The 24322-nt window shown below is 45.3% G+C and overlaps 1 protein-coding gene across 3 annotated transcripts in view; it reads right to left on the bottom strand.

Annotated features, from left to right (window-relative positions):
• Window positions 1-15149, bottom strand: part of IKZF2 (IKAROS family zinc finger 2) — a 114108-nt gene extending 98959 nt beyond the window's left edge. For 2 of the 3 annotated variants that reach the window (XM_083864920.1, XM_083864922.1), the window contains exons 1-3: window positions 14988-15149; window positions 12157-12205; window positions 11327-11431 (exon numbers count right to left, since the gene is read on the bottom strand). In XM_083864920.1, the coding sequence (XP_083721046.1) occupies window positions 11327-11431; window positions 12157-12190 (139 nt within the window). In that variant the 5' untranslated portion in view covers window positions 12191-12205; window positions 14988-15149. The remainder of the gene's footprint in view (window positions 1-11326; window positions 11432-12156; window positions 12206-14987) is intronic. The other variant, XM_083864921.1, reaches the window with a different exon arrangement.
• Between the last annotated feature and the right edge of the window lie 9173 nt (window positions 15150-24322).

Here is a 24322-nt window from a genome sequence, read left to right as displayed (position 1 = left end):
TTAATAATTACTTAATCCACACAAAATTTTGTTGTTCACATAGCACACAAAATTTTGACAAATGTTTCTGAATCCCAGCCAGCAACCACCAGCACATTTTCACCATCTGAAAGCAGCCAAAGCTCAGCAAATGTTACCATCTTACATTATAGTAGGTTAAACTGTTTATATATATAATTAGAATTATTATTATAAACTACAGTCATAATTATAAACTGAAATATCATCACTGACTCATAAGGAAGCTTCCCCCCTTCCAAAACACCTGGCCAGAGCAATTGATTAAGGTCATCTCTTTGATGGTCTACAAAGATGTATTCCATCTACAGTTGTACAGGAAAATGCTGCAGAGACCCAAAATGGAGAATAAACTGCCCCGTGGATATCAGCTGTGCTCTCTATCTCACACCTTTGTCTATTCCCTTCCAAGGAACTTGAGCCTGGCTCCAAAGCCATTTTAAGCCCAGTTCTATTTTTTTTTTAATTATTATTATTATTAGGCATTGGTTTTAAATAGTTTTAAACCATCATCTTCCACTGCCACATCACCACCTTCTCTAAAAAAATACTTTCTCCTTTCCAAATTCTGGGAAGGGCTGGGTTTGCCTCCAGCCAGTTCCATTCTCTTCTTCTGGTACAGCAGTCTCTGGCTGGATGGAGCATAGTCTACCAAACATAACATCAAACCTAAGGATCTCCCTGTATCCAGTCATTAAGGAACCTTGGATAATTATATGGCAATTACCATTCACATTTCTACTTATTCTACTCCTTTCCTAAGGCTCTGTTGTTCTAGGCTGTTGAAAAGAACAGCCAGAGTTCTGTGACAGGAATGGGTGAGCTGGGACACAGATAAAACATCCTGACATGAAGATGAGGAAGAACATTACAGAGCAGCACTATAGATTATTTCCTGGAATGCACTGCAGTTTGCTTTGGTTTTGAGTACATATGTGATATATATTTACTCGAGCAAAAATCTCACTGCTATCGATTTCTCTATAAATATTTAATGGTTACCAGTCAGAAGGTAAATTTAAGTAACAATAGCACTAATGACATGAAATTAATGAATCACTTTAAAAGTGAGGAAAAAAGCAAACACTTCTTTACAGCATTTTAGACCAAGAGCAGTAAGACAGCAACCTGAAACCATGTTACATGCTGATAGCCTGAGTCATGTCTGGTCTCTCAGGCAGACCAGAGAGGTGATTTTGCACAAACATCTCACAAAAAAAGTAGGTTTTGCAAGCAGCAAACTTAGCAGAGCCTGGCTTCCAACAACTTTTTCCCATGCATTTGACATTTGACAAGGGTGGCGCTTAATAGTTTTTTCCTTCAGCCGAGACACAATCCACATAGTTCATTCTCCTCTTTCTGGCTTCCTCGTTTCATAACAATTGCACTTCCCTACTATTTTTCAAGCCTGTACTTCTCTGCTGTATGTGACTGAAACCCTCTCTAAGTGCCTTCCATTTGTATTACTACACTGCACATGTACAGGCTCGTCAGAAACCAGGGCTGGACACATTTTCCTATCTTTTTCGTTGGCTGCCAACCTTCTCCACTTGATATTAGGTAATTTGGGGGCAGCTGACGGGCCATAGCATTTAGACTATGAGAACACTCTGGGATTCACATGCAGGTACACGGGATTTTGGCAAAATAACTTGTGCAATTCATAGAATACCAATTTAAAAGAAGGCCAAGAATAAACTCACAGAGCTCTCACAGTCTGCTAACATCATATACTACTTGACCCTTAAATGTACAACTAGCACATCATCCTTCTGAACTCTTGAGAGCTACCTATACTCTGACAATTTGCAGTCACATACACAAATTATGGATCTGACTGCCTCCCACCTACTGGAGCTGAATTCTTCCTAAGATTGATTTCCCTACTTCTTCTCTACTTCTTCAGCCTAAAATTTTATCCACTCATTTGTATCTCTTCAACTGGTATCCTTTGTAAAGCTCTTAAAACTGAAAAAGTATGATATAACAAGGAGATACTGTTATATTACTCTCTAGAAGACTAGATTATCCAAAGGATAATACCCCACAGTGATAGAGAGAGAGGCCTGTGTATTTAGGTAGGGGAAAATTTCCAACAGGGGGTTTCAAGTCAAGCTGATACCCCAGGCTGTTCCACACAGCTGCACGGAAATGTCTTAGAACTCACCCAGGAACTACCTGTGCTGATAACAAGGTCAAAACAACTGCTAAGGTTGACCCAATTTTGGGAGATTAAACTGTAAAACTATTACTTACAACTACATTTAGGACATGCCTAAATCTGAAAGGTGACGAGGATTAAGGCACTGAGTAAATTTAAGGGCCAGTGGTGTATTCTGCAGTATTTCTGTACTCAGGCAGATCCCTGCAGACTCTCCAGGGATGCAGGGAGAGGCCCCTGGCCACGACAGCGCACGTGCAATACAAAGCCTGTACCTAGGAACGGACAATTAAAAGCAGTATGCAAAACTGCTAATTAATAAGATTTATTCTCCTTCAGGGGCTGTTATCTCGACAAGGCAAACCCTGCAGGATATCAATTCCTCAAGAAATAAGATTAAAAACTGAACGCCATTTTATTCTTTTGCCTGAGCTGTCTCCCTCTATCACAGACCTGGCTGCGAACCAGAGCAAGGTCTTCAGTCTACTGCCACTCATTCCTGGAAACTTTTACACCATCCACAATTTTAAGAGAACAGCTACTCTTCCTCAAATGAATAAACCTCATATCTCTTCTGGGTAAAAAGACTTGTTGTTTTCATACAGAAAGAAGCAACTTCTTTCATTTTCAAAAGAGGAGAATTCACACCATCCCGTTTGCTGCTCCTTGGACTAAAGTTATACTTCATTCACACTGCTGAAGTTTGAACGATGCACAGACAGAGTTACCAAAAACTCTCTCAGTTTGTGTTTTATGGCTAGATCATTACCTAAAAAAACAACTTTGCTTGCAAGGGGAATCATAAAATGTCCAAAAGCTGAGTTGATATCTAGGAAAGATTAGGTTTGAATTCTCATTGAACTGCACATAGGCATTCCCAAATCAAAGGGTAATTATGAGAAAAATTACCATGGACTTGAGCATATCACAGGGCTCAGCAGCCAGCATTCTGTGCCACTCACCAACATAGTTTTCATGGACTGAGGGAGCACATGCCCCTTGAGAAAAACCAGGACAACATCCCGTTCTTCTGATGGAATTGGGAGGTTTTAGAGGCTGGGGGGAAATGCAAGGAAAACATCACTAAAAAGAAGCTGAGAAAACTCCAGCCTGATGCCGAAGGTCACAGCACAGGTATCTTAGGTCTAACACTTGTTTTGTTCAAGTGGAGGATAAACAAGAGGAGATAAACAAGAAACCCCATCGGAATGTCAGGCTTTGTCATGTATGCGGTTTAACGGCAGCCGAGGCCCTGCCCAGGTCTTACATTGGCGGGAGAGGAAACACAGCCCGTCTCACCTCCTCACATGAGAAGTAGATTCATAAGAAAAAAAGATGATAGGTGGGACAGGCAAGAAGGTGAACGGATTTTCTGTTCTTCAGGATGTCCTACCTCCTTTGAAAAACATTTGAGACATCCAACCCCCAGGACAAAGGGCCTGACAACAGCAGCACGAGGTGTGGCTGGGTCTTCTATCCCCACTGCGGGAAGTTTCAGGGTGGACAGTAGCACCGAGTCCTCCAAAGGCTTTCTCCAAGGCAGACACGGGGCAGGGATTTGAACACTCACACTCATCTTCCCCTTCTATCTCTGCTACGGCAGTGACTACACCTGTGCCCAGAGCAACCTCACAGGTGGTAGGTACCAATACCACAGCAGGAAAAGAGGCTGGAAAAAACAGTCTGTGCAGCTTCTCCAAGTAATGTGAAACCACGGTGGGGAGGGCAGACAGGTCTGCAGTGAATCAGATTCCTTGGCTCACGCCAAGAGGGGCTCCTACCTGTGTAGGATGCACTTCAACTCCTCTGTCTTTTATTTTTTTTCACCACCAGCTGGCAGACACAGATACACCATCCACACCGGGGGTGGGAGCATGGTTTGGCCCTAGGACTGACCTCCCCCTATACCTGAGAGGACACAGGGATCTGACCACCAGCCTGAGGTTCACCAAAGGGGACCATGAGCCCCTGTGACCTCTCCGGACGGGACAAACACAAAGCAATCATGAGCTAAAGGAGCTCATATAATCCATGCAGACCCCACTATTTCTGTGGTGCTATGCCTTGGCCATACAGCATTACAGGAATAAACCCCTAAACTGGAAAGATTTTTTTTAAGAATAAGAGGCAGAGAGAAAGCAGAAGTCAATTAAAAAAAAAAAAAAAAAAAAAAAAAAAAAAAAAAAAAAATCTAATTCACAGAAGTTGACATGACCTATCAGCACAGAAATGAGGAGGATCAATCAAGCCCATGCTTTTCCAGGAACAGTGTCTGCTGTTTTACGGTACTTTCCCATGTAACACCTGTAACAGCACTTGCAGGTGACCCTGCCAGCCAGGGCCAGGCTCAGAGCAGGAGCCTCTGCCAGCATCCCTCTGCCTGTGAGGGATTACACTTCTTCAAAGCCACAGGCTGACACAGCAGTGCCAGCAGGAGCTGGTAATGTAGACCTGGCTTCAGATCAAGGGCACATTTTGCTGGGGAGTGCAAACAGGGGCTTGTCCACACAGACCTAGCAATGTACAGTGGTGTGGGAAGAGTTAAAATTCCCTGGTTGCCCTAATGTAATCACACCACAACAGGGTACTTTAGGTCCACCACAATTATTCCTGTGCAGGACAGGAAATAAGCTGCAATGGTATTAAGGTATTTCTGAATGCGTCTCATTGTGGGGCTGCAAAAATTAAATGCAAAATCACCCCTAAGCAAAGAAGATACTGTAAAAAAATCCTAGTTTTGACAAAGGCTAACATGTACCATCCAAGTCTCCATCCTAAGTGATCTACAGCTTCTGTGATTCAGAAAATAAAAGGCAAGAGGGAAAAAAAAATAAGCACAGAAACACGAAGGGATTCCTCTACAATGAGCAGAGTTTGGAGAAAAAACTGGGCCTCTGGTCACCTAGCCCAGAGCCATATCTGTCATGTTCACTGCTTCTCAGTGATAATCCAGCTCTGCTTGCTTCCACTGGGATGCAGCAGTAACAGCTGCCTGGACTCCAAACAAGTGTCCACTACCCCAGGGAAGGGACAATACGCTGTGGCACAGCTCCTCACCTGGGCTGGTAACAGGTCTTGATAACTACACAGAGCAGTGGCTCAGCTTTCTCTCCAATCTTCTACAGAATTTTAGAACAGGTCAGTTTTAGAAGATTTTCATTCAGTGGGATTACTGAAGCAAAAAGCAGAAAAGGAGGCTCTGTCTTTTCTTCCCAGAGAAAATAGCATCACTCCTTCAAGGTGCCCTCTTGGCAATGGAAGGACGAGCACTGCTCACCCTCAGGACTGCACAAAGGTAGCACAGGTAGCTGCATTCCCCCCTGTAAAACTTAGCCCTGCCAACCTGCAAACCATCACTTAGCTGAAGGACTAGACAGAGCCTGTGGCCCACAGGAACTGGAAACAGGCCTTTGAATTAATTTCCCGGGAGAAGATACCCATTGATTCCAACAGGAGTAGGACCTTTCCCCAGCCTCAGGGATGGGAAACACAGAACACTCTCCAATGGTATCTTGTCATCCAGCTGTTATCAAAGTGTCATATTTCATGGAAGACGAGGATTGCTCTTTTCGTTGGCATGTCTGAAAAGGAACTGAAATTCCAGAAGCAAACACTGAAAACTTGCTGACTACAAAGCCAGCAAGAGCCCAGTGTTGTAACAGGGTGTGTACCAGGGAAAGTTAACTGAACCTGACAATCCAAGAGAATAACAGAAGCCTCCTAAGAAAGGTGAGTGCTGCAACAAAGCCCTGGCAGATGACCTCTCAAGAGACTTCCTTCAGAATGAATAAAAACCTATTTAATGAGATTAACTGATCATTTCACTCCACCCTTGTTATAACACTCACTGAGAGGGAGGAATGTTTTTGCAGCCGAGTGTGCGGCTCCATAGGGAATGCCAGGACTGTGACAGGAGATAGGAAAAATACACAGGGGAGCCCTTCACCATTGCAGTGTGGGCTACAGATACTCAAACACCAACTCATTGCAGAGGCCACTCTGTGTTGGTTTACATACAGAGTTTGTATCAGAGGGACTATTTCATGATTCTAACCACACCAGTGTGAAAAATCTGAGCTGATGTGGATAAAGCTACAACAATTCAAGGTACATCCCAGGAAATGCTTCATTTCCAGTTAACCCTTCCCTCTGTTTGGGTTGTGGGTTTTTTTCAAGAAACACAGTGTAACACTACTTTGCAGAGCTCTGGTTTCTTAGGTGTGGAAAACCCCCTCTCTACTTCTGTTAAAATTCTGATGATCACCTTTCCATTTAATATTTTTTCTTCTCAAACTCCAAGAAAGCTAAATGCATTGGCTAAAACTTTGTAACTACTACTGCCCTGGCAATTCTCAGGAAGTCTGAGGATAAAAGACTGAAGCAAAGAGTGTGCTCTTGTAAGTGTCAAAGGAGCTCACTTCCTACAGTTCCCTGCCACACTTTATTGAGCTCATCCCTCATGTCTGAGCTCATCTTGGCAAAGTCCATCTTCACTGTCCTTCAACCTGCCAAACCACAGGTACATCTGTATTGGGCATCATCGTGCAATTCCACAGCTGAGCTCTAAAAAATCAAAGTGTCAAGACTGCAAAGTCAGACACAAAGGACTGGAGGACATCTCAAGTGCCTGTCAAAAGTCCACCTCCCTGCACTGAGGCAGGAGATACCCAGACCAACAAATGCTGCCTACCATACTCCTTAAAGGCTGCTGAGGAAAGAAGATCCCTCAGCATCTTGAGGTGATCACACCCGAGTTTTTAGCACTTTCCAAGATATTTGGAAGAAAAGGAGACCTGAATCCCCAGTCCAGAGCTCAGCAATTTGGCTGCCAGATTTCTTCATGCCCCAGTGCACACATCAGGGGAGTGACTGCCTCAAAGCACTAATTCAGCAGTCCCCCTGTGCAGCCCAGCCCAGCCCAGCCAGCTTCCCCTAAGGGAAAGCCTCCATCACCTCATCCTACTAAACAGCCCACAGCACACATTGAGCCAGGAAAGAATCCCAGAGCAAGGTTCAGCCTCACATGCCTGGGAGTAAATTCTGGTGGTGACAAGGCTTGTTTGCCACGGAGCTGAGGCACAGAGCAACTTTTAACTTTATGTGGTTTCATTCCAACAGTCAGGCTCCAAAATGACATTTCTTTATCCCTAGAGATGTGCTGATACAGGTGTGGTACATGTAATTCCCTGCTCAGGACAACACAGCTGTGACAAAACAGGAGTTGTGTGACAATTCAGGCTTGAAAAACGAAAGTGATCAGGAAAGATTTGGGGCTTTGATGCCACAAAAAAAAAAAAAAAAAAAGTGCAACTGATAGTCCACCCTGATCACCTGGAATATAGTATTGGCCACACTATAACAAAACCTTGCCCAAGTTCTCTTTAAATACCGCTGCTGAAATCACTCCCACTTAGTGCTGCTGTCCCAATTAGTGATCTGGTCAGGCAGCACGATCATTCCCCACCACGGAGAAAATGCAATCACCTCATTATTTTCAGCAGCAGAGTCACCCGACATGCTTTAGTCTCTTAATGAATTAATTCTCATAACTTACTAACACTTCAAGCTACTATAAACACCTCCTGAAAGCATACCACAATTTTAATCGGTTTCAAACATCAGATGTTGGGTTTGATATTTATGATTGCTCTGACTCTGTTTCGTTTAAGGGCTCCTTTTGTCTATGAAAGCAAAGATAAGAAAGTTAACTGGGACACCCACTGTCAAGCCTCTAATTTAAGGGGAAATTGCCTTTGTCGCTGACAGTCAGATGCTAATAGCTGCTGCTACTATTTTCCCTATGATACCAGGCCAGTGATCTTAGAGAAGTGTCCTTCATCCTACACAAAGCAATGATTGAGTCAACTAATTGAACAACTGTGCCCCTGCAGTTTCTAAAGCAGACATTCCTCTAAGTCCATTTTAACCTATAGGAAAAAAAAAATCTCTAATAACTGTAGTAAGAACTCAGCGTGGTATTATGGGGAGGTGAGTGGGCATTATTTCTTTTTAAATCCTCTTTTATAAGGATTCCCCATTAGCCTTTAATTAGCATGCCAGTTCCTATTCGGAGGTTTCTGATCACTTATAGCCCAGTTCAACACTCAGGGATGGGAACACGACAGACTCCCTTGAACTCGGTGGGGTCTTTGTGGGGGTTTAGGGCCACGCAGGGAACTCTCCAGTACCAGCACAAAGTTAATTGAGCAAGCCTGTGACACCTAGCTCTGGGTGACAGCCTTTGTAAGAGTTTTTCCTATGGAAGATCAAAAGAAAATCTGGACTTCCAGATTTGGGGCTATGTAAATGTATCATCTGTACTCAGCAGGTGTAACATTAATTCATCTTTTGCCGTAGAGAAAAGCAAGATGATCTATCAACCTCTTTGGTTTGACTATTTACATGTATTTTAAATCTTTGCTTACATAAAACTACAGTGAAGTATTTTGGAACAGAGCATCTGCCAACACACATGCAGTGCTCTGCTAAAGGCAGGTATATGTAAGAACATCAGTTAGCTATGACAGGTGATTTAGTGTGATTCATCTTGCAGGATCACCTCATTCACAAGGAAAATTGAGTGTCATTCCCATCCATAACCTACAAATACCATCCAGATACTCGAAAATGATAATAGGTTAAAGGATGCAGTAGCCAAAATATTCCACCCAAACCCTTTTGGAATAGAACCTGAAAACATCAGTAATCCAGACAGAACTACTAACACAGATTGCCAGGGGCTAATGAACACAGAAAACTCTTTACCCAGCACATAATTTTGCTGTTGCTGGGAGAGCACTACACAGTCATTTCAGCACAGATCCAAGAAGTTTCCCTCTTTTGGTGTTTCTCCTTCTGAGCCAGACACAAATTCCAACTAAATTAAGAGCTGTGGTTCAAAACAATTCAAGGGAATGCAAGAAGAACAAAGGTCAGAACTTCGATCTCCACCTTGCAGGTGCACATCCAGAGCACACAGCCAGAGAGGGCCATGAGCTTCTGGCAATGACTGGCAACCAAGCTGGGAGTGAAATATTGGGGATCTGCTCCCTGCATCACCCCCTCCATTCCCAAGTCCTACCCAGCCGGGATGACACACCCTGGGCTTTGCTGGAATGGCAGCCAACATCACTTAATCTCCAGCAACCAGTGGAAATCAAACCAACCTGAAATAGAACACAGCCACTGCCTCTGCTTAAAACAATGGATCAATCCACTGGGGCTACTAAATTCATACAAAATATTTCAAACAGCTATTCCACCTCCATCTTTTCTTTTAAAATATCAAAAGCCCCCAAAAGAGTTTTCAAAAAGAGGTGCAGGCCCCTGGGTTACTAAACCTTTTAAAGGATTTGCTGTGCCCCACAAAACAGGTGGAAAGCTCTAAAGCCCAGCCTGGTGATTTAGCCTGCACAGGCCAGATTCAAGATTTGGCCAAAAACCTTAAATGAACCAACATAACAGCTGCCACGAAAGCCGACAACCTCTGATCAATATCTTCCATGTTTAAGGCAGCACAAGCTGCTCCTCTGCAAAACAATCCTAAAGCCTGCAAAGAGAAAATGAATCACAATAAATTAAAGAAGCTTGAGTTTTGTGTGGCTTGGGAAACCCAGGCAGAAGAGCAGCACATCTTTAACACAGAGCAGCAATGATGAAAGCATTTGAGACACCTGTGAGAGACCAAAAAACACCTCTAAAAAAATAAGATATTCACCAAGTCTGCAGATACATATGTATTGTAAAGAACTAATGAAGCTTAAAAAACATCAAAAATGTTACCACAATGAACATGAAAAAACTGAGTGTGTTAAAGCCTTTTGCATTACTTCATTCTAGATCTTTTTATTCCTAATTTGACTTTGGTTTTCATTCTAGATTATAAAGAAGATTTAAAACACAGATACTTTTTTCCCTTCCAATGAAGTCTTCCCATTAATAAAAAGGAAACAAAGAAAATGAAGAAAGTGAGTAGTAAAACTTTTACAACGTAATAAAGTATATCAGAATCCCAGTGCAGCACAATTGGAATTGTCTAAAGATGCTGAATTATGGGTGGTTGTCATATAAAGTTCAGTCCACGGTATTAGAAATCATATTCTCCAGCAACATGTATATAATTGAGAGATCTTCATAATAACCCTCAGTTTAAAGGCTCATAAAACTGCGCTTTACCCGTAATTTGCAAGAGGAAAGAATTCTTAAAGGAGAGGAACATCTTTTTCTCAGAAGGACTCTGAAGGCAATACACTGTGCATTTTTAACCAAGCAACCCTACAAGCTCTCTCTTTCTTTCACAGATTTTGGTAGGGCATTATACTAACCCTGGGCTTAAATAGATAAATATGTATCTGTAGTACACACAAACTAGAAAGAAAATCAAACAAACAAACAAAGCAGAAAGTATCACATAGAGAGGAACCCTGTGTAAGTATGTTGGAAGCAAAGCATGTTACATTTTTACCGACTGTAAGTGCAGAGGTTACATTTAGGTAAATACCTTGATGTAACACTGTAACCAACACTTAAACAAGGCAGGGCACTCACAGGCACAGAAAATGAAGATTGTTGCTTTTATGAAATCGAGGAAACTACATTTGTCCACCTCCCATATACAACAGGAGAATAATTCTATAAATATTATCAGGTCTTGACACTCTCACTGTGCAGACTCACAAAACTCTCAGTTTCTACCTGACATTCTAAACAGAACTCCTTTCAGTTTGTTATAATCAGCAACAGTTTTGTAAATAAAATTTGTTTGTTTTCAAATAAAGCTACTTCAAGCTGTTTCAGGAAGCAAAGTAAGCAATAGTATTAATAATAATAACAACAATTTCTATTTGGATTTCAGAACCTGAGGAAACAAAACCAGCGCATGTTAAGCCTAGTGTTTTCCTACCTGGAGCAGGTAAGGACCAGCTCTCAAATGCCACCTTGGGATAGTTCAGACTAGTAATCCCGTTCATGTTTAGATGAGATAGCAGCACAAACAAGAACCAAAAGAGAAGAAAATCTTCCCTGTCCTCCTCTGTTGTTAGCAATGCCAACAGCAGTGGCTAAGACCTGGTAGGCAAAGCAAGGACCAGGAGGACCAGAGCAACCCAACCCTCAGCTAGAGAGAAACAGGCTTAAGAGGAGACTTACTGCCTGCCATGTGACAGGGCGAGGTGTGCTGCCCATTGGGAGTGCTGGAGGTGAGGTCGATGGCCATGCCGCAGTGCTCCCTTTCGGGCGAATAGTCATTGTCACCTGCCACACAACACAGGGCCCCCGTCAGTTTTTATCCCCCTCCTCAGCACGCACACCCCAAAGATCGAGAGCCACAACCTGCTCGCCCCCTTCGCCCCTGCCCTTCCCTCCTTGGCTGGCGGGGTCTTCCAGAGCCTGTCAAATCTCGGCTCTCAGTGGCCCCAAGGAAACATCTGGCTGATTTTAAGAGCCCCCTCAAAGTTTCTGTCACCAATCTTTTACACACAGTCCTGTGACAAACCTTGTCCAAGCTGCTTGGTTTTAAGTAAGTTAGGATTACTTTTCCATTAGCAGACAGGGAGAATCCCAGCTGGGGAGGGGAAGACTGGAATAGGAATTCACCATACAGACATTCCCCCCCAAAGCTTTGGGTTAATTGACAGTTAAACAAAGCACTTACAACCCCCCACACAGAAAACAAGAGACATACATAGGGAAAGGCATAAAAAGTTTTTGGCTGCAGTTTGAATTTCTGGAGACGAACTCTCTCTCATTTGCAAAGTTCATTCACTCTCAGCAAATATTTAAGCCTAGAGATACCCATGCACCCATCCCCATGCATTTCCCAGTCATATAGAGAGTTTATATTTAAATGCTACTAATTCAGTGTCAATGCAGACACTGTACACAAGGAAGCTAAACTTTCAGTTTAGGTATCTGCATTATACAAAGGACAGTAGGAGAAGAAAAGTAATTCAGAATAATCAAACAAAATGACTACTTACATGTAATATATCCATCAACAGCCTCTGCTTCCATAGTCAAAGTGCAGTGCTGCAAGGCAGAAAAGTACACCCTCAGAGACGCCTGTCAGTATCAACCATTAAATGATTAAACTTACTTAAAGCCCTAAGTAGTTGCCCATTTTATTGCTGTTGCAACCACTGCCTAGAGAAACACACAAGTGCACTGCATGTGCTCGTTTGCAAATCTCTGAACTCTTCCCGTAAATTATGTGAGCAGACATGCAGCTGCCTCCCGGCCAGGTGGCACCTGGATCATCCTGCTCTGACCATACCCCTCTCTCTCTCTGCCCGATCTGAGAGTTTTCCCCTGACTTCTCGCTTGTTTGTTCAGGCTGGGATGGCAATGCTTTATCAATTATCTGCTCTATCTGCAGCCAGAACAGACTTTGAGGATTTGGATACTACTAACAATTGCTCTTTTCACACACGCTACAAGAGAACTGCCTCCTGGTCTAAACAAAATCAACCCTCCCATGTCCATTCCCCTCGGACAGAGTTGCTCCAGCTTTGTCTCACACCTGTGCGCACACACACACCTGTACACACACCTGTTCACTCTAACCCTATTTATCTGCCACAGCACAGGGCCAAACATCACATTTCATACTCCCAGATCACACATTTTGTGGTGTGAAGCAATCTTAAAGTTTCTGGAAGCACTTTGCTGACACAGAACAAGCTATTACTTTCCCGAAACCCAAGTAACTGTATAGAATGACACCCCCTAGCTATCATTTGATATATATTGTGGGGGAAAAAAAAAAAAAGGGGGGGAGAGATCAATAATCATAACTATGTTCTTTTAAGTGGAAAAGTTAAGAATCTGACATGACCAGAGGAAAATTTTATTTCCTCTCTCCCTCCATGGCCTCTTTTTTTGCCTTTAGTTTCAAAACTCTCACTGCACCAGGCAGCTAAATTATTCACAATGAGCCATTTCTGTATTGATCGCCAAGTATATTTAGCCCTGGCTCCTGGAATTTCTCCATTACTTACTGGAAAACAGGCAGCTTCACTTCTTGTCTCCAAAACCACTTCCCTCCCCCTCCCTTAACCCTCTTTCCTTCCCTCCCCACTCCCTGCCTTCCCCCCAATAAATAAATACTTTTCTCTGTGCTCTTCTTTGGTATAAAGCAGATCAAATTCCCAAGGCATTCAGCACATAACACTTAAATTTCAACCTGTCTAGCTGCTACCAAACTCTCTTCAATTACTGATTTTCGCAACTCTTAAAAAGAAATAAAATAAAAAAAAAATTAAAAAAAAAAAACCAACAACAAAACAACAATCCGCAAACAAGTTTTCAGAACAGGTAAGTCACTTCCTCAAGCCCTTCAAAATTACCTTATCTTCCCCCTAGTCCAGGTAGGCAGGCACACACTGAGAAAAAGAAAGAAACATCAGAAGCAACAGGGAAAGATCATCCCAGCCAATGAAGTGGAAGGAAAGAAAGGGGAGGAAGGGAGGAGGAAAAGAAAGGAAGACAAAAAGAAACACAGAAACATCCATAACCTAAATTAAAACACAGCTTGACTTTTATTTTTTTATTTCTTCAATGGGGAGAGGAGGAGGAAGAGGAGAGGGAAAAGAAAAAGTTTGGTCACCATTTTTAGGCTGGTGATGGCAAATCCCAGCTGCTGAGCCTTCCTCTCCACAAGGAATGGAGGGAGAGAGTTTTGCTCCAGCTGAAGACACAGAAAGATGGAGGAAGTTTTAAAAAATGTTTTTTTGAAGGCGGGGGGAGAGGAGGGGGGGGGGGAAGAGAGACGGGGAGGGGGCAGAGGGATAGGAGAGAGAAACTCGCCCCCGCCACTTACAGGTGGGGCATGCAGAGCCGGGGAGCCCCGGGATGAGCCGGCGGGGAAACTCGCTCAGGAATGGCACATACTTTGAAGAAAGATGAAGAAAAAAAAAATAAAAATAAAAAAAAAATAAAAAAAAAAAAAAAAAGAAAAGAGGGAGAGGGAGGGAGGGAGGTCAGCCGGTGCTACAGCAATTCCATTAACCAGCGCGGAGAGAGAGAGGGAGAGAGAGAAAGAGAGAGAGAGAGGGAGGAAAACTTGATCCACCGGTTCCCTACGGATTCCAGGGGATCGGGGGGAGCGGAGGGGATGCGGGGCGGGATGGGGAGAGGGGATGCGGGGCGGGATGGGGAGAGGGGGCCCGGCACTCACACCCCGCGCAGCAAACCCGGGCCAACTTCCCCGGAGCGCCGCTCCGGCCCTGGGCGACGCCGGGCTCCGCGCCTCATCCTGCCTCTCCCCGCCCCTGCCACAACCTGTCAAAGTCATGGAAGTGCCGCCCGGCTTGTCATTTTATTCCCTCTCCCCGGCTGTCCCCGGCGCAGGCCGCAGCCCCCGGGGCGCGCAGGTGGCGGCGGGCGCGGAGGGAAATGGCAGCGGGGCCGGGCTGGGTAACGGACCGGCGGGACCCGCCGCGGCTGCTGCCCCCGCTTCTCCTTCGGGCTTCGGGGGGGGGCTTGGTTGGCTGGGTTTGGGTTTGCCTTTTTTCTTTCTTTCTTTCTTTTTTTTTTTTTTTTTTTTTTTTTTTTTAATTATTTTTTATATTTCGGGCTAACAGCAACAAGTCATCGCGCCCGCGGGGATGCTGCACCGCCGCGCTCGGCTCGGGGAGCCCCGGCACACACAGACCCGCGCGGACGGACCGAGCCCCGCCAGCCGCCGGCCCCGCAGCGGAGCCGTCCCTCCTCCCGCCGGGAAAGGGGCACCGGGGAGGGAGAGGAGAGGAGCGGAGGAAGGGAGGGGAGACAGAAAAAGAAAGAAATAATAAGAAGCCAGGCGCAGATTTACCTCAGCCGCGCAGGCAGTGAGTCAGTTCCATCCCCCTTTTGTTTGTGTGTTTATTAGTGTCGGCTCCCTCTGCCCAGTGGAGGTGTGTTTGTGCACGGCAGTTGGCTGTGGGGGGACTAAGGCGGCGGAGGAGCCGTAGCTAAGGGTAATCCTGTTTTTACTTCCTCCATCTTCAGAGAGCAGAGGGTTAGCCTGGGACAGCTGGTCAAACCCCGAGAAACCGATCCGGCGGCGGCGGCGGCGGCCGCTCTCCCTCCCTCCCACAGACACACACACAGACACACACACTCATCCGCTCCCTCCCTCACACACTCCTTCCCTCCCTCACACACAGATACGCGCACTGCCTCCCTCCCTCCCTCACACACACTCACAGACAGGCGCACGCCCTCACACCCATACACGCCGCCTCCTCACACACACACACTCCCTCAGACACACTGTCCCTCCCTGGGGCTCCAACCCACACACGCTCATGCACTCCCGCACACTCAGCTGTGTCCCCTCACACACGGGCTCGCACTCTCCCTCAGGCACAGTCAGCCCCTCGCACACTCTCACTCCCCCTCAGCCCTGCACACGCACTCGCTCACCCCCTCACACTCAGCCCTTCCCTCGAAGTCCCTCACACGGACACACTGGCTGCCTCACTGGCACTCAGCCCCTCACACACTCACACACACTCTCACACTCAATCCCACGGACGCTCAGTCTCACACTCACACACACAACTCACACTCACATTCACACACTCGCCCCTTCCCCGCCCTGAGGCGCCTCATCCCCGCGGGGCCGGCGCGGCGGGGGGCGGGTGCCCGCAGCCGGCGCGAGGCCGCTCAGCGCGCTCGGCAATCGATTACAGGACAAGCGCGGCCGCCGCCGCCACAGTGCGCGCCCCGCGCCTCACGCGGGCGGGCGCGCGCGCCCTCAGGGCACGGCCCCGGCCCCTCAGGGCGGCCCCGCGCCCCCCGCACCCGCCCGCAGCCCCGGGGCACCGCCGCCCGGGCGGAGGGACCGCCGGAGCCATGAGTCAGCACTCCTATTTATAACCGGCCGGGGGGCGGCCGCGCTTGTCGCTTAATTAAACATTCGCGGCCGATATGAGTGGAGTTTCCGCGTAGAGGCGGCCCGGGTGCAAGTAAAAACCTCTACGTGCCATTCCACCCCGCTCCCGGGAAGTCGGCGTGCTGGGAAAAGTGTAGAAATGGGCATTATTGTCGTGAGGGAAATCCTGGCGCTGCCCTGCGGCCAAGGCTGAAGGGACGGTCCCGGGTATTTCCCACAGCCGGGGACATCCCCACACTGAGGAGAGACCCCACAGACCCGCTGAGGGGCTCGGCCCGACCTCCCCACAGCTGTCTGAGGGGGAACGCTTGATGTGCTTCCCCACAGAAGTTTTCTTTGCTTTCCACTGGTCCTGGATCAGGTGCAGCACCATTGTCCTGCTCTCCTCTCTCTGAAGTGCTGGTGCTGGTGACCCTGGTGATGCCATCGTTGGGCACCAGAGCTCATGGCCCACTGAGGAGCTGAGCTTGTGTCTATCGTGCATGTTGTGCGTGGACACTATGACATTTCAATTTGCAAAATTGAGCAAGTAAGCGCTGGGAAGCGTTGGGATTCAGACTGCCCATACACCCTTGAGCCTTTTGACCCAACAGAGCAACTGATGGGAGTAATGGAAGAGTTATCCTCGATTTTCATTGGTACCAAAGGAGAGTAACGTGCATTTTGCCACTGAGACAAACACCAATGGAAGTACCACCATCACTGCATACCCATATTTTTTGTATATCAAAGGCTCTAGGTACTGGAAAATTTTGCTTTGAGGCAAAGTCTTAACTACAAAATCTTGAAGCAAGAGGCTTACCTCTTGCTCTTGGTACACACAAGCACAATACTGTTGCAAGAGACAAGGTAAACCCCAGGTTTTATTAGCACTGCTACTTCACATCAAATGAGATTCTGCTTTGCAGAATAACAGCAAGAGCCACCCAACCCTGAGAGAGGGAGACAAACCCCACTTTGGGAAAGACACTGAAGTTAATTCACAGCTCTCTCCCTCATACCACAAATTTGAGCCAATTAGTCATTATGCCACATCTGTGAAGTGGGTTTAACTCTTCTCATTTTGCTTAGGAAGAAGGCAGAAAGGTCAGGGGACTGGCCACAGGGAGCACTCAGAGCTGAGCCTAGAAAGCAGACTTCATGTTTCCCACGCCTACGTATCAACAGCTAGACTTGGCTTGCCTACACTAGAAAATAGACTGGCATAGCTGGAGCTGGATAATTATACCGTAACAGTTTATGCCGGAATAAGTCTCCTTGCGGACACTCTCCTCCAGATGGAAAGTGACTTCCCAAAAGCTGTCCAAATGAATTCACTCAACGGCACACACTCGGAGTTTTGTCTTTCCCCCCACTGCCCTTCCCCTCTTCATTTTGAGGGGTAAGAATTCCTGAGAATTTGGTCTCGGCAGCATTTTGAAGCCTTTGATCACTTTTACAGGCCATTAAAAGCGGGGACAAATGCAAAACATGTCATTGAAATGCTACAAGTCTTGTCAAGATTTTTATGGTGCTTTTCATCAAAATGTTGAAAACTGAAAGCTTCCAGCTGGCTCTCCTTACAGGTAATAACTTAATAGCTAACAGCTTTTCTCCCAAAGTTGCTGGAACCTGCTTGAGCCATGGAAGCTGATGGGAAAAGCCAGACCCATCCTCTACAGCAAATATTTTCTGATTTTTTTAAATCCTGCTGCTCTGCAAGCCTTTGAAACCAAATAAAGCTGTGAAAACAAGGAGGAATGACCAAGGGAAAAGTATGGGGCAGGGAATAAAGTGACAGGACTTGGCTTTGTACATCAGCCTGCTAACTCCAAGGGCTGCAGAGATGAGCACATCCTCACTACAGCAACACAGGGCTGAATCACCAGTTTTAAGGCAGAACTTGGCTCTGGGCTGTAGCAAGAGCTCCACAGTGATTTACACTGCCCAACTCAGCAGAGCTGCTGTGCTGATCTTGAGGGCCAAGTGACGGCTTGGGGATCAAGAGAGCCGGATTCACATCCAACAATGACCAGAGGTCCTCTGCATGATTTTGGCCAAGCCATTGTTGCCCTGCCTTTCAGTTCTTCTGAAAACACAGTAATTAACATCTCTGAAACACAGGAATTAACACAATGAGAGCTTTTCTTCTGCCCAGCAGTGTTCCAAGAGCAGTTCTCAGCTTTGCCACATCACAGAAGTCCCTCTGGCACACCTCTGGAAAAGCCATTCCTGGAACTCCTGGGAGCCCCTTTCCCATTGCCATCCACAGGACCTCAGCCCTGCCTGCCCTGGGTCAGTATCCTGCCACACAAGCCCAGCTGTCCCCGGGATCACAGGCTGTGCCAACAACCACCTACTCAAGAGCTGTGATGTCCTCCTTGGCACTTGCTCAGTCTCCCTGAGCCTCCGTTCCCCTCCTGTGTGCTGGAGATAATAGAGCTCCCTGGTCTTACAGGAGAGATTAATTTCTCATCATTTGACAGCAATGTGCTTTGATAGGTTTGATGGGCTCAGCCCGTTTTCAGCTAAATATTTAAACATTTAACCCATATATATGTGTGTGTGTGTATATATGCACATGCACATGTGAGAATTATTATTCAAAACCTCCATCATGCTTTTTATGTAAATTCTGGTTTAAAGTTTCTAATTTCCCTTTTTTATATGCCTATGTAAGGTCAAGGTGCTCTAGGAGTTCACTCCCAAAACCTGCTGTTGGGTATTCACATAAATAGCAGCTCAGCACAGCGGAAGCTCCAGCCTGAGGTGTACTTAGCAAATTAAAAAAGACTGATGTGCCACACTGTTGCCTTGGACAGCGCTGAGCACAGCAACAGACCCCTGCATCAGCTTTCTCTTGCTGTTGGACTGAGCCCTCTCTTCCCTTCCCACAGAAAAGGGGCACTTTGAAGACAAACTGGATCCAGTCCCAATATACTTTGAAGAGGGCAAATACAGACCTTTCTTTACTTAACTGTGCGTTGGGCAATTTAAAAACCATATAAGCACTAATCTATTTGTAATTCCATCTTCTCCTCTTCCCTACAATGAAGCACTGTTTTATTCTTATATGTATCAATAAATGGACCTATAAAGAAAATAATGAACATCCTCGAATACCTTCAGAGCATACTCTATTAATTTTAAAAGGGACGCAACATACTGTACCCCTTGTATTTCACCAAGATAAAAGCCTATAGATTAATTCCTGTTAAAACAGTTGGTATTTTCAGGACATGCAGTTGTAATTTATGGAGAGGCATAATACTCATATTAGCTCAAAGGCCACAGAAACTGTAGATCTGTGTCTGTTACTGTAGTTGTACAGGCATTCATTGTACAGAGAGCCGTTGAAAAGGCAGAGTATGTAATCTGAATACTAAATTTGTGAATAGTTTCTCACTTGGGCTGGTTAGGCTTTTCAAGCGCAGCGGATGCTTTGTGGGGACTTTGTAAAACATTCTGCTAATATATCACATGGTTCCTGTATTTTCTTCTCTTATCTTCACTTTTGGAGCTTTATTCATGAAGACACAATATTTGATTCTTAAAAGGGCACCAGCTCCTGCTCTGTGCTCTCCACCTGAATTCAGTGTTCTCTGTGTGAGACTATTTTTACAACAAATACTTCTTCCTTTCTCTATAACGTGGACAACTTTAGGTGTGTATAACCCAGAACTATACAAGAAACAGATCTTTTCCCTCACCCTCACATATTCCGATTGCTATATCCAAGTTACTTGGAAAATAGTATTCTATTTTCTTTTTTATAATCCACAATAAAAGTGTACAGATTTTGTCTTTTATTATAGAGATATAAATGTATATGGATATTCCATTTATGAGGAAGGGAAATTCTAAAGTGTCCTAACAAAATTCAATTATGACACAAGCTACTAACAGAGAATCCTTGAGCCTGGGATCATTTTTATTCGTTGCTTGTACGGCACCTAGCACAATGAGGATTTATGCATGACCTAGCTTCCCACTTAGTACTTCCACAAAAATAAGAATTAACTCTTGATCTGCTTATGGCTGGAAAACACAGTCCTGACAGAATTACATACATCCCATGCTGCACAGAGGAACACCACAGAACTATGAAGCTCATGAAGCAGCCAATACAGGAGTGTGCTGGATCTATTTAAATTACTGGAGCTGCTGGAGGCATTTAGGCAGAGAGACAGTTGTTACTCAAGCTAAAATTTGGCAAAATGACAGGTGTCAATTATGTTGAGTATCGCAAAGTACCAGGGAACATTCAGTGACAAATGACCAGGCTCACAGCTTTGCAACAGCTGAAAATTTGGTGGGAATGGAGTTCTTCCACTTCTCTGTGACAGGATTACCATGAATGTTGAATGTCCAAATGTCAGAAGTTACCATTTGGGTTTGAAAGAGCTTCTACAACACAGAAAACTTCTACCAAATTTGGCTATGAACACTGTGGGAGCAGGTCTTGTAGGGCTTCCAACACAGACCTGCTGGGTTCAGCCTGCTCTATTCATGCTGGACAAAATACAGACCAGGTACAGCCACTCAATGAATACATTTCAGTACTTGAAAAGAGTTTCTACTTCAGCTCTTTAAAGCCTGGCAAAGTACTGAGGAATAAGGACATTTTCTCACTGAATCCAGCCTGCCTGTAGGCACACAGGACTGGCCAGTGGCTTCCCGAGGCCCAGGAGCCACAGGGGTGCCCCAGGCCAGCCTGGCAGGAGCCTCAGCAACCCAGGGTCCATCCCACGGCACCCAGGCCAGAGATGATGGCCAGTCTAACCAAGAACCCTCATTTTCGGGCAAAGCTGTGGCCATGAGGCAGCTCAAGAAGTCAGTCTGCAGGTCAGGAACAGCAGGGTCCGTGGCTTGCCTGGGACACAGCTCTGGCCATGCAGGAGACCAGTCCTCCTCAGACAAAGCCCAAACTCTGAGCTTAAATCGGCTCCTGACCCATGGTAGGAGCATGGGTGAAGGCCCTAGCTGAGGCTGATCAGGGTCATTTAGGTCTGTTAGTGCCAACCCAGCTTGAACTCTGAATAATATGGAATGATGAGGAAAGGAATAGTTGACCCAAGTGTGGTTATGACCTCGTGAAGTGAGGTTGTCTCACTGAGTGTCCACACTCTTGCCTCGCAGGAGTTGGTACAGAATCATTGAATCATTGAAATTGCAAGAGACCTCTAAGATTGAGTCCAGCTGTTGCTCCAGCACTGCCAGGCCCGCCACCAACCCATGTCCCCAAGTGCCACATCTCCATTGGGTGTCCCCCTCCTCCTTTGCTGGAAGAGCAGTGCTGTGCATGAAGGGTGTAACTGGTGTGTTGAGCTCACATCACACCTTACTTTGCAGGAGCTTGCAGATCTCCCTGCAAGTTAAACAGGCTGTTTTCCCTGATTCTACTTGGGTGGTTGCAGGGCCTTTCTTCAAAGCACCTGAAGGATGTCCTGTTTAATCATTTCAGTCCTCACTCACCATATTTCCAAAAACAACACCACCCTGTTCAGTGTGCATAGCTACAGAAAAGTCAGCACAAATCTACGGGAACATACTTTACCCTCATTAGTTCTTGTTTCTCTTCCTTCTCTGCTTTTCCCGTACCAAGCCAGTGCTTGTAGAGAGCCAGGAAGAGGCTCAGTTGCTAAAACTGGTTTCTGTGGATGCCAGGGACTGAACAGGCAAAGCATCCTTCAGCCTGAGAACAATTCCTGCAGGTGTGTGGCTCTGCAGTCTGACCTGATCCAGGGGGTGGGTGCAGCAGTCCCAGGTCAGGAAATAGTCAGTCCCCTCCGAGCTGTTCAGCACCAGGCATGGACTCAGAGGGAGCAGTGCAGTGTGAAGGATCACAACTGCACTGAGCACTGGGGGTGTCATACAAACCAGTCTTTATATGCTTGCAGAAACGGTGTGTCATGAGTCTCATGGGTAATGAAGTCAGAACATAAAATAGTCTGAAAAAACAAAATACACCCAGCCCTCCACCTCCAGAAGAGACACAGCTGAGCCAAAAGCTGACACTGTCACCTCAGAGCTGAAGGACAGCCTGGGGCCTGGGCCCAAGTCTGGGTTGTGGGTGACTAGCTCACAATGCTTTGCTTTGGAGGAGGATATTAATTTCCCCCTCTATTTCCAGGGGCTATTCTGGCATAGGCACCTTGCTTAGCCTTCTATTCCTCATCTGCCTCTAGAGTCCATGGAAAAGACTGATGTGTCCATTTTGCAGCTCCAAGCACCAGAATTAGATTCCTGCTTGTAGTCACTCTCCAGAGGAACATTTCTTTCTCCAGTGACTACAGAGGCAGGCTGTATATACCAGCTGGCTAAATTAGTTCCTTACAGTGGGTGAATATCCCTGTCCATACTTCTTGTTCTTCACTGAGGAAATAAAGCTGATGGTACTGCTTCTCCTCTGTCAACTGTGTAGAGAATCAGCCACATCCCAGGGGCAGGGGCTTGGACACAGCTGGGATGGAGCCATGTCAGTGGGCAAACGGACATTTAAAAAGGGGGGTTTTACGCCTCCTTTGTGCCTGTAAGCAAACTGTCATCCTAGAAGTGTCCTGAGGCTTGATTGTGAAAAGTGACATCTGAAATTAACTGGCCACAAAATCAGCTTTAAGCAGAGCTAGGTTAACTTTGATTAACTGCAATTAACAATTTAGATGATAAAAGTAAAACATTAGCATCTTTCTATGCTCCTCTTAGCACTGCATGAAACAACATGTGACCACAGCCTTTTAAAGTTTCATGCTAACTTTTGCTGCAAAGCTTTGCTCTGTCTCGTTCCAGCAGCAGAGCTGACAGAGAGCTCCACAGCCCTTTTTAGGAGATTGATTCTTTTAGTGGTGTACGACCTCTTCATTTTCCAAAGTTTTATTTATTATTATTATTTTACTTGAGGAAAGGAATAACATTTCTCTACATCCAGACATTGCCCACACATAACTGTGCAAGCAAAGAAAACATAACTTCATTCTTGTGGTTTGAAAATGCCTCCTTTTTCCTGTTGTTTTGTTTGGTTTTTTTTATTTTTAAGAGGGAGCCATTTCTATTCTTTAGTTCTCCTTTGGAGATATAAATCAATGAACACATCATTTGGTCTCTATATTAAAGAGACAACCTTTTGCTCCCAGCTACGTATGTGGTCATTTTCTTCTGAGGTATTTCTTTCCATCTATTAGTAACTTTAGGGGATTCCTCCAAATAAAATTCTGGGTGGTGGAATGATGGCTAAAGAAGACATTATTTTATCAGGTATCTTTTCTTCAATGCACAGGCCTGAGATAATACCACTAACATGAATAGATTCCTCCTACTGACCTCACCTGAAAAGACTCTGTCTAAAATCTACAACAGTAAAAAATAAAAGATTCAAATTTTACAGCATTATGAGCAAGGACACAAACAGAAAAACTTGTTCAGATATTATCATCATGTTTGTTTTCAAAATTACTCTCCTCATTGCTTTTGCTGGTTTATTGCATCCATACACTAGTAAGGAGTGTTATTCTCAGAACAAGACTTCCTCATGCCAAATACTCACGGAGTGGATTAAAAAGCCCAATGGAAGCCCGAGGTCTCAGTTTAATCCTTGCATTATAAAGGCAAATGCTTTTCCTAGTGGCTTGCTGCTGGTTTGTTGGGCTGGTTTTTTAATTCAACAAAGGTATAATTTTATGTTCAGCTCTGAAGTTTTGTTTAAAATAGCTGTTGAAAAAGATCCTTAAATTCAGACAATGTTTTCTATGGAAATTTTGTCCAAACTAACCACAGGACCCTAATGTTGACTTGATCTTTAAGTGATTTCTGCACTATACTGAGTTAGCTTAATTGGCTGGCAACAAAATCACAACCCTCCAGTGAGGTTTTCCAAGAAGGCTCAAGCGAGACTTTTGCACATTTACACATATGACCCTTTAAATTAAAGCATTTGTCTGGCTGTAGGTGGTGGCTTCCTCTTTTATAAGACAAAAGAGCTCTGTTGAAAACCCTCATTTAGTTGTCATTGCCCTAAAATCAGAGATATCGAAAGAGGAAAACTGACTTGTCTAAGAATTATTGTCTGTGACTGCTCTTAAGGTAGACAGAGCTATGAAAAAACAGAATACCAAGCTGTGGGGCTGACCTCATAATTCTCCATGGCAATGGTTTTTTCCACTGCCTCCTTTAAAAGGTGGTTTCTTACTTTAGATAAGGGAAGCTCCATCAGCTGCTTCATAGAGCAAAACTGACACCCACTGGCCACCCCCAGTACTTGAAACATTTTGAGCTATCGAGCCGTCCTGGCTTCA

The sequence above is a fragment of the Zosterops lateralis genome (genome assembly GCF_965231275.1).
Source record: "Zosterops lateralis genome assembly, chromosome: 7".
Lineage (NCBI taxonomy): Eukaryota > Metazoa > Chordata > Aves > Passeriformes > Zosteropidae > Zosterops > Zosterops lateralis.
This window is presented reverse-complemented; position numbering and strand designations above follow the sequence as displayed.